Raw genomic sequence first — 14,152 nt, forward strand, 5'->3', positions numbered from 1 at the left:
CCCCTGCCATAGCCCCTGCAGGCCCTGGACGGCCATGGTGGACCGAAAACCACGCCTGCCAGGGGCGACCCCAGGCAGCCATAGGCTGGATAGGGCTTGTTGGTTGAATGACCCGTAGAAGAAGCGGCCCCAGCTCTCCCAGGGGGTGCCCGTGTGGAATAAACACAAGGACAGCCCCGCCCAAGCCTCCAGCTTGCTCCAGCGCCACAAGAGATGGCCTTCGACTTTTGGCCTGGACAGAGATGGGGGGACCTTGGAGGGCTCTACTGGGGGGCTGACCTTCAGGGTTGACCCATGCTTGTGGCCTCTGTGCTGTTTTTGAGGCTCTTTTGCCCAAAATATCACCCCTGCCTGCCAGAATATCACCCTTACAGTTTTTTAGGAGGCCTTAAAATGTAAATACTTCTGAGTCAGTTCACACTTGAAATTAGCAAGTGACCTTCTGGGACCAGGGAACCAGGGGACTCCTGGTGTCTAGGAAATGAGATAGATTTTCTACCATCTCCTCACCTGGGTGCCAGCAGCCCCAGAGGGAGCTTGGTCCCTAGGCTAGGAGCATCCTCCATTTCCCAGTCCACATCTACTCAGCCCCAGCTCCCCTCTCCGTGCGGAGGCCTCCACCCACAGCTCCCTTTTCAGCCTGGGCTCAGAGCCTGGCCCACCCAGCAGAGGCTCATCTTTTACCCTCAAGAGCCTAGAAGCCACAAGATGCCTCTGGCTTACAAAAGGTGCAGACTTGGATATGTTCCACAGCTCCACAGGAGGTGTGTCCTCTCTGCAAGAGCAGCACACCTCAGAGAGGCAGGCATCCAAAACCCAGAGGTTTCATTTTAAAAAAGAAAAAAAGAGCCGGGTGTGGTGACGCACACTTGTAATACCAGCATTTGTGAAGCTGAGACAGGAGGATAGTGGTACGAGGACAACCTCAGCTACTTAGGCCCTCCAAAACTTAGACCCTGTTTCAAAATAAAGAATAAAAAAATAGGGCAGAGGGTGTAGCTCGGAGGTAGAATGCCCCTGGGTTCCATCCCCAGTACCTAAAAAAAAAAGTAAATAAAAAAGAAAAAAATGGAAGGCGGGGTGCTGGGGATTTAACCCAGAGGCAGTCTACCTCTGAGCTGTTTATTTTTTTAGTTTGAAACACGGTCTGTTGTGTGTGTGTGTTACTGGGGTTTGAACCCAGGGGCATTCTACCTCCCAGCTACACCTTCAGCCCTTTTATTTTTTTGAAAACAGGGCCTCAATAAGTTGATATCTGAATTGCTGAGCCTAGTATTTATTTATTTATTTGTGGTACTGGGGTTCCTGGAAACCCTTCTACCTCTGGGCTATACTCCCAGGCCTATTTTTTTATTTTTATTTGGAAATGGTCTCTCAAGCCAGCTGAGGCTGGCTTCGAACCTGCATGATCCTCCTGTCTCCGCCTTCCAAGCGCAGGGATTACAAGTGTGCACCACCACGCCTGGCCTGAGCCTAGTTTTAAACCTGTAATACTCCTGTCTCAGTCTCTTAAGTACTGGGATTACAGGTGTGTACCACCACATCCAGACAAACAGGGTCTTAAGTTGCTGAGGTTGGCCTTGAACTTGTGATCTTCCTATCTCAAACTCCCAAATACTGAGATTACAGGTATGTGCCTGAATCATCCAACATTTTTGAACCCCCACCATGTGCCAGATGCCTTACCAGCTCTTGGGACTACTTTCTTTCAAAAGGTGCATGGACAAATAGGAAGATGGGACTGTGATAACACCCAGGCCTGAAGAGAAGCTCATCTTCCCTCAGGGGACATGTGTCCACATCTGGACGTGCCAGACCCAGAATTCAGTTTTGGGGCAATTTTTTTTCTTCTTTTTTTCAGTGATGCTGGAGATTGAACATAGGGCATTCCACCTCCAAGCTACACCTCCAGCCCTATTTTTATTTGGAAACAGAGCCTCACTAAGTTGCTGAGAGCCTCATACATTGCTGAGGCTGGCTCTGAACCTGCAAACCACCTATTGAAGCCTCCCAAATACTGGATTACAGGGGTGTGCCCCCACACCCGGCTCTGGCTGGATCTGCTCTGTAGATAGAGGCAAGCTGCTTGCCTTCTGAGCCTCCGCTTTCTCATGTGTATAGTGCACACTACTTGGCTAGGTAGACACATCAGTTCTCTCCACACACACACAAAAAGTGCTGGCCTCAGTGGGGGAGCAAAAGACAAGTTACAAGAGGGACATGGGAAGAAATCAAAAGTATAAACTACAAGAAGGATTCTGAGGGTCTGTTCTGCAGTGCCCGGGACAGAGCCCAGGGCCTCAAACATGCGAGGCAAGTGCCTGACCACCGAGCTCTATCGCCAGCCCAGGTTTTGAGACCTGTAAAGAGCTCAAAGACTGGAACTCTCAGAACAAGGACAGTCACGGGAGGATCCAAGAGCAATCCTGCCAATGGCAAAGTCTGCTGGAGGCAAAACAAAAACAAAGCCAAATGCCTATATAAAATGTTTATTTTTGGAGGACTGTGTCGCCTGGTGTTTGAGGGGGTACTCCACCCCCAGCAGGCCAACCATGGAGCTGGAAACAGAGACAGCAGGAGGTGCGAAGTGGCCACTGCCCGCTCCACCGTGTAATCCAGAGCAGACCAGGCTCGGCTCGGCTCTCAAGGTGGTTGGCAGAGCTGCTGTTTCTGCCCTAAGAACCCGCATGAGTTCTGAGGTACCCGGCGCCTCTGCTCTTCCAGGGCCAGAGCCACGCGTGAGCTGCATCTGCCAGGTTCACAAAGGAAATTTTCACATACTCACACATTGTGACCTTCACCTTCCTTCCTGTCCCCCGCTCTTAGTAGCTGTATCCTGGCCCTGCTGTACTCCCTTCTTGGGAACTCCCATCCCTGGAGACCCGGGAAGCAGCTGGCTTCAGTTCCTCCCGACAAACAGGAAAAAAACCTGTGAGGCATGAGGGTCAGGCCTCCTACCTTTCCAAGGGCCAAGCCAGGAATTTAAGAAAGGACCTGTCTCTTAACTATGAAAATTTAAAAAAAAGAGGAGGAGGAGGAAGAAAGCAAGCAAAGGATCAAACAGATCAGGTAGCATAAATAAACAGAGCCAGCAAGGCGGAGGGGAGAGTGGCCCTCGGTAGCTCCCTGTGCCCATCTCAGCCTCTCCCGGCAAAACTCAGCCATCAGTGGCCAGGATGACGGCCGCCCCGAAGATGCCCACGCTCTCGCCCAGCAGCTTCATCTGGTTCCAGAACTCAACGCGCCGCATGTTGTGCCAGTAGGCGATGTTGCCATCAATGAGCAGCATGACCGGGGGTAGCAGGACGGCCAGGATCTGGGCAGCCAGGATCACGTAGTAGCCCGACAGGAAGGCCAGGGCCAGGACGCCATAGAGCACGAAGAACAACTGGATCGTCAGCTCCCCTCCTGGGAGATGGTTCAGATACGCCAGCCGGTCCTCCTTGCTGTGCTGCAGCGAGTAGGCCTGGAGACACACCATCCTCTAAGACTCTCCAACAGGCTCCAAAGCCTGTCTGGGGAAGCGCACCCCTGAGGTGGACCTGCAAGATGGCCTTTCGTGTGTGGATGTGTGTGTGTGGGAGGGGTCCTAGTGATTGAGCCCAGAGACTTTTTTTCTTTTTTCTTTCTTTTTAACTTTTTATTTTGAAACAGGTTCTCGCTAAATTGCTGTCTGGCCTCAAACCTGCAATTCTCCTGTCTTAGCCTCTCAATTACTGAGATTATGTGTGTGTGCCACCAGCCCAGCTAAAATGGGTCTTCTACTAGGATGGAAACTTTCTGAAAGTAGGATTTGTATTTCTATATCCAACTACAGAGTCCCAGGAGCTGTATCTTCCCTCCCCCTGGGGCCCCTTCAACCCTTTGAAGTACTGAGGATTGGACTCAGGGGTACTCTACCACTGATCTATGTCTCAGCCTTTTTTCTTCTTTTTCTTCTTGTGGTGCTAGGGATTGAACCCAGGGACATTCTACCTAGAAGCTATATCCCTAACCCTACTTTATTTTGAAACAAGGTCTCACAAAAGTGCTAAAAATCCTCACTAAATTGCTGACACTGGCTTCAAATCTGTGATCCCCCTGTCTCATCCTCCCAAGTCCTGGGATTATAGGTAGGTGGCTCCTAGTCCTTTTTATTTATTTTCCTTTTTGAGGGTTTAAGTTGCCCAGGCTGGCCTCAAACATGGAATCCTCCTGCTTCAGGTTCCTGTGTAGCTGGGACTACAGACATGCACCGCTGTGTCTGGCCCTTGGAGCTTCTGAAGGAAAAAAGCATATTCCCACAGTCAGGGGCTCCCACTTCTGAGTATCCCATGGAAGCCCACATGGAATGTGACACTTGGTAACTAAGATGAGGCCAAGTATCTGAGATCTGTCCATCATCCATCCTTGTCCTCAACTCCTAGCACCAGGGAGGATTATGACCGTCTACCTAGGACCCTTTGTCAGCCCTAGGTAAAAAGTCCAAGCTGGGGCCTGAATCTCACCAACCTCTGTTCTGTGCCTCCTTCCAGTCCTCTGGAGGCTGGAGCAATAAGAGATCCAACCCACAAGGTTCTCCGTCCTCTCAGAGAGGGGACTGAATGGTCAGTCAAACTTCTTCTCTGTCTGATGGCAATAATGTTGGACTCTCAGCCAGACCTCTACAGGGCTTGAGGAGCCAGGCCATCAGCCACTGCACGCAAGGCCTTGTTCTGCCCACCTTCCTGGGCTCTCCCAGGCTTGGGCTCACATTTCACTCCAGTCCAGCACCTCCAATCATCAAAACCCCAACCTACAGAGCCGGGCATGGTGGCACACACTTGTAATCCCAGTACTTGGGAGGCTGAGACAGGAGAATCACAGGTTCTTGGCCAGCCTCAGCTACTTAGTGAGGTCCTCTGCAATTTAGTGTGACCCTGTTTCAAAATATAGAATAAAAAATAGGGCTGGGGGTGTAGCTTAGAGATAGAATAACCCTGCGTTCCATCCCCAGTACTGCAAAGAAAAAGAGAAAACCCAACCTACCACACAGATGAGGTAGATGCCCAAGAACACCTGGCCAGTGGACTGCAGAGAGCGGCTGCGTGGCTTCTGCCGGTATAGTTCCCCAGCACCGCTGGCCAGCACCAGAAAGCCGCCGATGATGGCGACTGTACGTGAGTACATGCGGACCTAAGGCCAGAGCAAGGAGAAACCAGTCAGGATCTACAGGCATCGCATTTCTCCTGGCTGCCCAGAGCACAGACGTGCCCACCTCTGCACATCCCATTCCATCTGATGAACCCTCTTACCATTTCCAAGTGTGGTGGTCAGGTACAGCAGAGATAGATAATTCTTTTTTTTACAGAAGTAGAAACTGAGGCCCAGAGGGATTAAGAAAATTGTCCATGGTCCTACAGAAAGTAAGTGGCAGAACCCAGACACCACACATTATCTACTCCCAGGTCTGGAAACTAAGCCCAAGTATTGTTTTTTCTATATGATATAGAGTCTATTCCATTAAAAAACACAATAACAACAAAACAACACTGATATCACCATCCAGTAGCTGTTCACACGTCTGTCTCCCCCACTGGACTAACAGTCCCTTCTTTAAGGGCAGTGCCTTTGTCCAACCTTAGCTCCAAGCCCACAGCGCCTGGCACAAGTCCCACCATTTACAGGCCTAAATGCTGCACTAAGATTAATTACATTTCATAAAATTTGATAGTTGGACCAGATACACTCTAAGGTCCCCTTTGCCCTATATGCTAATGGTTTAAAGGCTTCTGGGGACTTGGGTTCTGGTCTCACAGGTATGCCCTGCGTGAATTCAGCAAAGCCTGTTTCCCATCTCTGTACCCCAGCTTCCATACACTGAAGTGGTTTGTGTAATCGCTAAGATTATTCCATGTTTGAGCTCTGTAATCATCTCCACAAGCCAAGGGCCACGGCCCTCAGAGGTTTCATATCTAACTAGTACCCTACCAGCCCACCACGTGCTCTGGGAATTGATGTGCAGCTCCCCCTTTCCCAAAGCAAAACCCCCTGCTGGGGCCGACGCACTCACCTTCAGCCAGTCGCCGTAGTGGACGTAGCCCCCAATATAGGCGGCGTAGGTGCTAATGGCCAGCTGGAGTGCAGCCCCCAGCGCGAACCAGCGCCGCTTCACTCCGAACGACATGAAGCTGGCACACAGCACGGCCGCCCCCATGTCGAAATACAGGTAGGGCACTGGGATGTCGGGTTTCCTGCGAGCCGAGAATGGGGAAGCAACGAGGACAGAATGAAGCAGGGAGAAGAGCCCTGAACCCCGAGAGTTCCCACAAACTCCACTGCTCCCCCAAACTGAAGACCCTCTCGTAGTTAGGGCCACCGCAGCATATCTAGCTAGATGCCAAGACCTGAGAGACCACCCAGTAAGTCCAAGGTACCAATTCCTCCCAGTCCAAGGGTCCCAACTTTTCTCCCACCTCACCGCACCCCAGTTCCTGGGGCAGGTCGTACCGCCCCCCACCGCGTTTGGCGGCTGCGTGGACGCGCTCACCGGCGCGCCTCGGCTCTTTCTGCGTACAGCATGAGCTGGCTGAAGCAGCCCCAAAAGGGACAGCGTGTGAGCAGCACCGAGCCCAACTGCATGATCAGCTGCAGCATCCAGCGTCTCGAACCTATCTTCGACGTCATCTTGGGAAAGGGCAGTCCGCTCTGGCCTCACCCCCCTCGGAGAAACCGGCACGGAAATGGAGTATGGAACTTCCGGTCCGTTTACTTTCTGCCCTGGTCCGGAAGCAAAGACTCTCGCTCTCTAGTTCCGGAGTGAAGGTAGTCTTGAGGTAGAATTTAGCCTTCCTCTTTGCCAGTGGAGATTTTAGGGTTTTCCCTTTTATCTGCAAAATTAAAGACTGGACTAGACTAGCTGAGCCTGAACATCAGAAGCCCTGGGTCTTAGGTTGGTGTATAGGACCAAACTAGTTTTTGCAGCTAGACCTGGGCTTTAAATGGAATTCCAATCCTATGATGTTGGGCACATTGCCTAAACTGAAATGCATCGGTGAAATGGGGAGGATGATCAAGATGCTGCTGGGAGGTTTAAACGTGACAAAATCAGTCCTAAGGCCGGGCGTGGTGTCGCACGCTTGTAATCTCAGCATTCGGGACAGCCTCGGCTACTTAGCGAGGCTCCTTGCAACTCACTCAGTGAGACCCTGTTTCAAAAAAATATATAAGGACTAGCCGGGCGTGGTGGCGCGCTTGTAATCCCCGCGCTTGGGAGGCTAAGACAGGAGGATCGCACAGGTTCCCCTCAGCTACTTAGCGAGGCTCTCAGCAACTTGGTGAGACCCTGTTTCCAAATAAAGTATAAAATAGGTCTGGGAGTCTGGAAGTATAGCCCGGAGGTAGAAAAGCCCCTGGGCTCCACCCAGTACACACACACACACACACACACACACACACACACACACACATATATGAATATGACTGGGGGTGTAGCTCAGAGGTAGAATGCCCTAGGTTCCAAGCCCAGTACCATACACACGCACACACACACACACACACACACACACACACACACACACACATTAGTCCTAGAAGACAGTAGATGTTCAATAAAAGTATACACAGAGCCAGGCACAAGCTTGTAAACCCAGCATTTGGGAGGCTGAGACAGGAGGATCGTGGTTCACTGACAGCCTCAGCTACTTACTGAGGCCCTTTGCAACTCAGTGAGACCCTGCTTCAAAATAAAGAAAAAAATAGGGCAAAAAAATTATATATATATCATATATATAATATATGGTGTAGCTTGGAGGTAGAATGCCCCTGGGTTCCATCCTCAGATCTGGAAGAAAGAAGAAAGGAGAGAAGAGAGAGAGAGAGAGAGAGAGAGAGAGAGAGAGAGAGAGAGAGAGAGAGAGAAAGGAAGGGAGGGAAGAGGAAGGAAGGGAGGGAGGGAGGGGCTGGGGTTTGTAGCTCGGTGGTAGAGCAGGCCTGGGTTCAATCCCCAGTACAGTGGCGGGGAAGATGCTGAGACTTTCATACCTCAACTCTTCCACCTAGGACCCTCAAGGAGTATGATGATGGTAGAGAAAAACATAGGCAGATACTATTCAGGGATCTCATCAGCTGGGCTCCTATCATGGTCTCAAGGTCAACCTCCTCTGTCCCTCACAATTTTAACTGTTACTAGGTTTCTGACAAGAGCCATCTAAGCTTGAGATCCTAACACCCTGATTTCCACCTCTAACTGTCCTCCATTTCCTTACTCCCCAAATGTAAAAGTCAGGGAAGATAACCCTTTAATCCTTGGGACTCCGCCCCTTGCCCCTATCCCACAGCCCAGGAGAAACCCTCCCACCTCCTGCCCCTAAACTTGCTTAGCTGCTCTCACGCAGCTCAGAGCCTCCAGCCATGAACACCAGGGCACTAACCTGTGCTCCTGGCAACTCCCGCTGGGTGCAACCCCAGGTCAACAGTGAGAGTGCAAAGATGCTCAGGTGGGTTTCCAGGCTCCTGTCAGAGGCCTGCCTGCAAGGGCAGTAGGAGCCCAGCTCTGAGAACACCTCAGCCCCAAAGACAGAGACACACAGGCAAGCTGAGGAAATCCTCAGGGATCAGTATCAGAACAGGACCCAGCCCTGCCTTGCTGGGAGGCGTGGCCTCTTTCCTTAAACCCTAGTGGAGGGCCACACCCTTCCCTCTGGTCAAGAAGAGAGCCAAAGTCCCAGAAGACCCTCCCTTGGGTGAGGAAGGATTCAGGTGTCTTCTATTTCCCTTTACCCTAAGTAACCTGCCTCAGCTATAATTCACCAAGGTCTTCTCTGAGGACAAAGAAAGGAACAACTTTCCTTGTGAGGCCTGTGGCCTTCAAGGAGTGCTCAGGTCCTCCTAAAACACAGTAATTGTACCCAGCCTTAGAAGCCTGGTTCTAGAAGCCCAAAATAGTTGCTTCCTGTCTAAAACAGATTTCCAAGCCGGCATAGTGATGCATACTTGTAATCTCAGTATTTGGGAGGTTGAGAGGAGGATCACAGGTTCAAATCCAGCCTTGGCATCTTCCTGAGGTTCTCAGCAATCTAGTGAAACTCTGTTTCCAAATAAGAAACAAAATTGGAGCCGGGCATGGTGGCGCATGCTTGTAATCCCAGCATTTGGGAGGCTGAGACCGGAGGATCGCGGTTCGCAGACAGTCTCAGCTACGCAGTGAGGCCCTCTGCAACTCAGTGAGACCCGGTTTCAAAATAAAGAATAAAAAATAGGGCAAGAGGTGTAGCTCGGAGGTCGAATCCCCTTGGGTTCCACCCTCAGACCCGCAAAATAAAATAAAATAAAATAAAATAAAATAAAATAAAATTGGGCTGGGCATGGTGGCACATGCTTGTAATCCCAGCATTCAGAAGGCTGAGACCGGAGGATGGCGGTTCATGGACAGCCTCAGCTACTTAGCCAGGCCCTTTGCAACTTAGTTGAGACCCTGTTTCAAAATAAAGAATAAAAAAAAAAAGGGTAGCTCAGAGGTCAAATGCCTCTGGGTTCCATCCCCGGCACTGAAAAAAAAAAAAAAAGAAAAGAAAAAAAAGAAAAGAAAGACTGAAAAATAGGGCTAGGGGTGTAACTTGGAGGTAGAATGTCCTTGAATTCCATCCCAAGTACCGCAAAAAAAAAGAAAGAAAAAAAGAAGAAAAAGAAAAAAAGAAAAGAAAAGAAAAGAAAAGAAAAGAAAAAATTGGGCTGGGGGTATAGCTTGGAGGTCAAATGCCTCTGGGTTAAATCCTCAGTAGCAAAATAAAATAAAATAAATAGGAGCTGGGTGTGGTGGTACACACTTGTAATCTTATTACTTGGGAGGCTGAGACAGGAGGATTGCAGGTTCACAGCCAGCCTAGGCTACTTAGTGAGGAACCTCCACGACTTAGTGAGACCAAAATAAAGAATTAAAAAAATAGGGCCAGGAGGTAGAATGCCTCTGGGTTTCATCCCCAGTAACACACACACACACACCCCTTTCATGAGCTCACTAGCCCTGTCTAGCAAACCCTAGAAAGTAATGATCACATGATGAAATGGACCTACCCAAAGGGGGGGGGGAGGGTACTGGGGGTGGAACCCAGAAGCTTTCTACCTCTGGGCTATACTCCCAACGCTAATTTATACTTTATTTGGAAACAGGGTCTACGTTACTGAGAGCCTCACTAAGTAGCAGAGGCTGGCTTCGAACCTGTGCACTCCTCCTGTCTCAGCCTCCCAAGTGCTGAGATTACAAACTTGAGCCACCACGCCTGGCCCCCAAGCAGCTCATTAAAGGACTGATTCAATCATCATCTAGAAGGTAGGATTTGGCAGTTTATAGAGAAGACATGATAACAAAGCATGTTAGGTTTGCAAGCGCATGTCAAGCAATGCACGAGGACTGGGTTCAATCCCCAATCCTCTACAAAATAAAATACACTTACCAGAGAAAAATGCAAAATTTTGTATTTAGGGATTTAAAATTTAATGACCAAGCTGGACATTGGCATAATAGCTATCTCTGTGAAAAGTCTAGGCAAGCCAGGCGTGGTGGTGCCACCCTGTAATCCCAGTATTGGGAGGCCAAGACAGGTGGTTTGCAGATCTGAAGCCAGCCTCAGCAATGTAGTGAGACTCAGCAACCTACCAAGACCCTGTTTGAAAATAAAATATAAAAAGGGCTGGGAGTACCTAGGCCCTGTAATTCTAGTACTTGGGAGGCTGAGACAGGAAGATCACAGGTTTGAACCTCAGCAACTTAAGAGACTCTCAGCAACCTAGCAAGACTCCTTTCTTTCTTTCTTTCTTTTTGTGTGTATGTGATACTAGGAATTAAACTCAGGGGCATTTTACTTCTAGCTATACCCCCAGCCCTATTTTAATTATTTTTAGTGGTACTGGGGTTCCTGGAAACCCTTCTACCTCCGGGCTACACTCCCAGACTTATTTTATATTATTTGGAAACAGGGTCTCTTAAACCAACGGAGGTTGGCATCGAACCTGCACAATCCCCCTGTCTCTGCTTCCCAAGCGCAGGGATTATAAGGGTGCACCAGCATGCCTGGCTTTATTTATTTATTTATTTATGGTGGTACTTGGAGTGGAACCCAGAGGCTTTCTATCTCTGGGCTATACTCCCAGACCTAATATTTTATTTGGAAACAGGGTCTCACTAAGTTGCTGAGAGCCTCACTAAGTAGCTAAGGCTGGCTTCGAACCTGTGCGGTCCTCCGGTCTCAGCCTCCCAAGCGCGGGGATTACAAGCATGCGCCACCACACCAGCTCTTATTTTTATTTTATTAAGTTTCCCTAGGTTGATGAGAGGTTCATTACCCTTGCCTAGGCTGTCCTCGAATCTGCAATCCTTGTCTCAGCAATCCAAGTACTGGGATTACAAGTGTGCACCACCATGCCTGGCTGACAATTTCTTCCTTTTTTCCCCGTGCCTAGGGACATACTACCTCTGAACTACACCCCCAGCCCTGTTTTGTTTTTTTTTTTAACTCTTTATTTTGAAATGGTCTCACTGAGTCTCAAAGGGCCTAAGTGGTAGTAGCTGAGGCTGGCTGAGAACCTGGATCCTCCTGTCTCAGCCTCTCAAATTTTGGGATTACAGGTGTGTGCCACCACACTGGGCCCCCGCCCTATTTTTCTTTTCTTTTTTTTCCCCCCTTTCTTTCTTTTTTTGCAGTTCTGGGGATGAAACCCGGGGACATTCTACCTCTGAGCTACACCCCCTGCTTTTTTTTTTTTTTTTTTTTTTTTTTTTGTGGTACTGAGGGTGGAACCCAGGGGCTTTCTACCTCCAGGCTACACTCCTAGACCTATTTTATATTTTATTTGGAAACAGGGTCTCACTAAATTGCCGAGAGCCTAAGTTGCTGAGGCTGGCTTTGAACCTGTGTAATCCTTCTGTCTCAGTCTCCCAAGCTCGGGGATTACAAGTATGCACCACCACACCTGGCCCTATTTTTTTTTTTTTTTTATTCCTTATTTTGAAACAGGGTCTCACTAAGTTGAGGAGAGATTCACTAAATTGAGGCTGCCCACACATCGCAATCCTCCAGTCTCAGGCTCTGGAATGCTGGGATTACAAGAGTGTGCTACCACACCAGGCTTATTTTTTATTTTGAAACAGAGTTTTACTAAATTTGTGAAGGACATTACTAAATTGGGCTCAAACCAGCAATCCTCCTACCTCAGCCTCCCACAGCGATTACAAGTGTGCAGCATCACCACGCCTAGTCTTTTTTTTTTTTTTTCTTCTTCTTTTTGGTGGCATTGAGAATTGAACCCAGGGTATTCCAGCTCTGAGATACATTCCCAACCCTACCTTATTTTATTTTTTAATTTATCGTGGTACTGGGGATAGAAACCAGGATAACTCTACCTCCAAGCTACACTCCCAGCCCTATTTTTATCCTTTATTTTGAAACAAGGTCTCAATGAATTTCAAGTAACTGAGGCTGTCCTCAAACCACAATCCTCTGGTCTCAGCCTCCTAAATGCTGGGATTACAAGCATGCACCACCACACCTGGCTATTTTTTAAATTTATTTTTGGTACTAGGGATTAAATCCACAGGCATAGCTACACCCCCAGCCCAATTTTATTTGGAAACAGTCTCACTAGGTTGCTAAGAGCTTTGCTAAATTGCTGTAGCTAGCTTTGAACCTGTGATCCTCCTGTCTCAGCCTCCCAAATACTGGGATTACAAGCATGTGCCACTATGCCCAGCTTATTTTTTATTTGGAAACAGAGTCTCATTAGATTGCTGAGAGCCTCGCTTAGTTACTGAGGCTGGATTTGAACCTGTGATTCTTCAGTCTTAACCTCTCAAGTACTGGGATTAGAAGTGCCTAACTGGCCTAAAATGCCCTTTAAATAAATGTAACTTTTTTTTCAGTACTGAGGATAGAACCAGGGGCATTCTACGTCTGAGCTACATCCCCAGCCCTATTTTTTATTATTTTGAAACGGTGTCTGAGTTGAAAAGTGCCTAAGTAGCTGAGGCTGTCTTCAAACTGTGATCCTCCTGTCTCAGCCTCCCAAATGCTGGGATTACAAGTGTGCGTCACTTCACCCGACTTAAATGTAAGTTTCTAATGCAAAGTTGGAGCTTCTGAGTTTCTAAATTTCTAGAAATAATCCAATCCAGTCTCATCTAGGGCCAATACTTTTTTTTTTTTTTTTTTGGTGGTACTGGGGATGGAACCCTTCTACCTCCAGGCTACACTCCCAGACCTATTTTATATTTTTATTTGGAAACAGGGTCTCTTAAGCCAGCGAGGCTGGCTTTGAACCTGCACGATCCTCCTGTCTCTACCTCCCAAGCGCAGGGATTTCAAGTGTGCGCCACCACACCAGGTGAAAAATACTTTTAAAGCATATTTTAATTTTTGTCATACTGGGGACTGAACTCAAGGCCTCAAGTGTACTAGGGGAGCTCTCTCACTGAGGCACATCCACAGCCCACGAGACATTTATTTACCTATTTTTGGAGTACTGTGGATTCAACCCAGGGGTATTCTACCTCCAAGCTACACCCTAGCCCTATTTTTTCTTCATTTATTTTTTGTGGGTCTGGGGATGGAACCCAGGGGTATTTGACCTCCGAGCTACACCCCTTGCCCTATTTTTTATTCTTTAATTTGAAACAGGGTCTAAATTGCAGGGCATAAGTAGCTGAGGCTGTATGCAACCCGCAATCCTGTGGTCTCAGCCTTCCAAATGCTGGGATTACAAGCGTGTGCCACCACGCCTGGCTTATTCTTTATTTCTTTTGTGGTATTGGGGATGTAACCCAGGGGCCTTCTACCTCCTGGGTACACACACTCCCAGACCTATTTTATATTTTATTTGGAAACAGGGCCTCATGAAGTAGTTGAGGCTGGCTTCAAACTTGCACTATCCTCCTGTCTCAGCCTCCCAAGTGCTGGGATTACAAGCTTGTGCCACCATGCCCGACTATTCTTTATTTTTGAAACAGGGTCTCACTATGTTGTGGCGGGCCCAAGTAACTGAGGCAGGCCAAAACCTGGGATCCTGTTTCTTGCCTCCCAAGTACTGGGATTACAGGTGTGTGCCACCACGGATGGCTTTACCTTTTTTTTTTTTTTTTTTTTTGGTGGTACTGGGGATGGAACCCAGAGGCTTTCTACCTCCAGGCTATACTCCCAGACCT

The 14,152-nt window shown here is 48.6% G+C and overlaps 1 protein-coding gene across 1 annotated transcript; it reads right to left on the reverse strand.

Moving 5' to 3' along the window:
* Positions 1-3,157: 3,157 nt before the first annotated feature.
* On the reverse strand, positions 3,158-6,645 carry TMEM101 (transmembrane protein 101; the record flags this gene model as incomplete). The annotated part of the gene is made up of 4 exons (XM_080712535.1): positions 3,158-3,466; positions 5,008-5,154; positions 6,032-6,212; positions 6,509-6,645. 4 exons carry the CDS (start codon positions 6,643-6,645, stop codon positions 3,158-3,160), a joined length of 774 nt encoding a protein of 257 aa, XP_080568661.1.
* Between the last annotated feature and the right edge of the window lie 7,507 nt (positions 6,646-14,152).

Source organism: Muscardinus avellanarius (assembly GCF_963383645.1).
Source record: "Muscardinus avellanarius genome assembly, chromosome: 16".
NCBI classification, from domain to species: Eukaryota; Metazoa; Chordata; class Mammalia; order Rodentia; family Gliridae; genus Muscardinus; species Muscardinus avellanarius.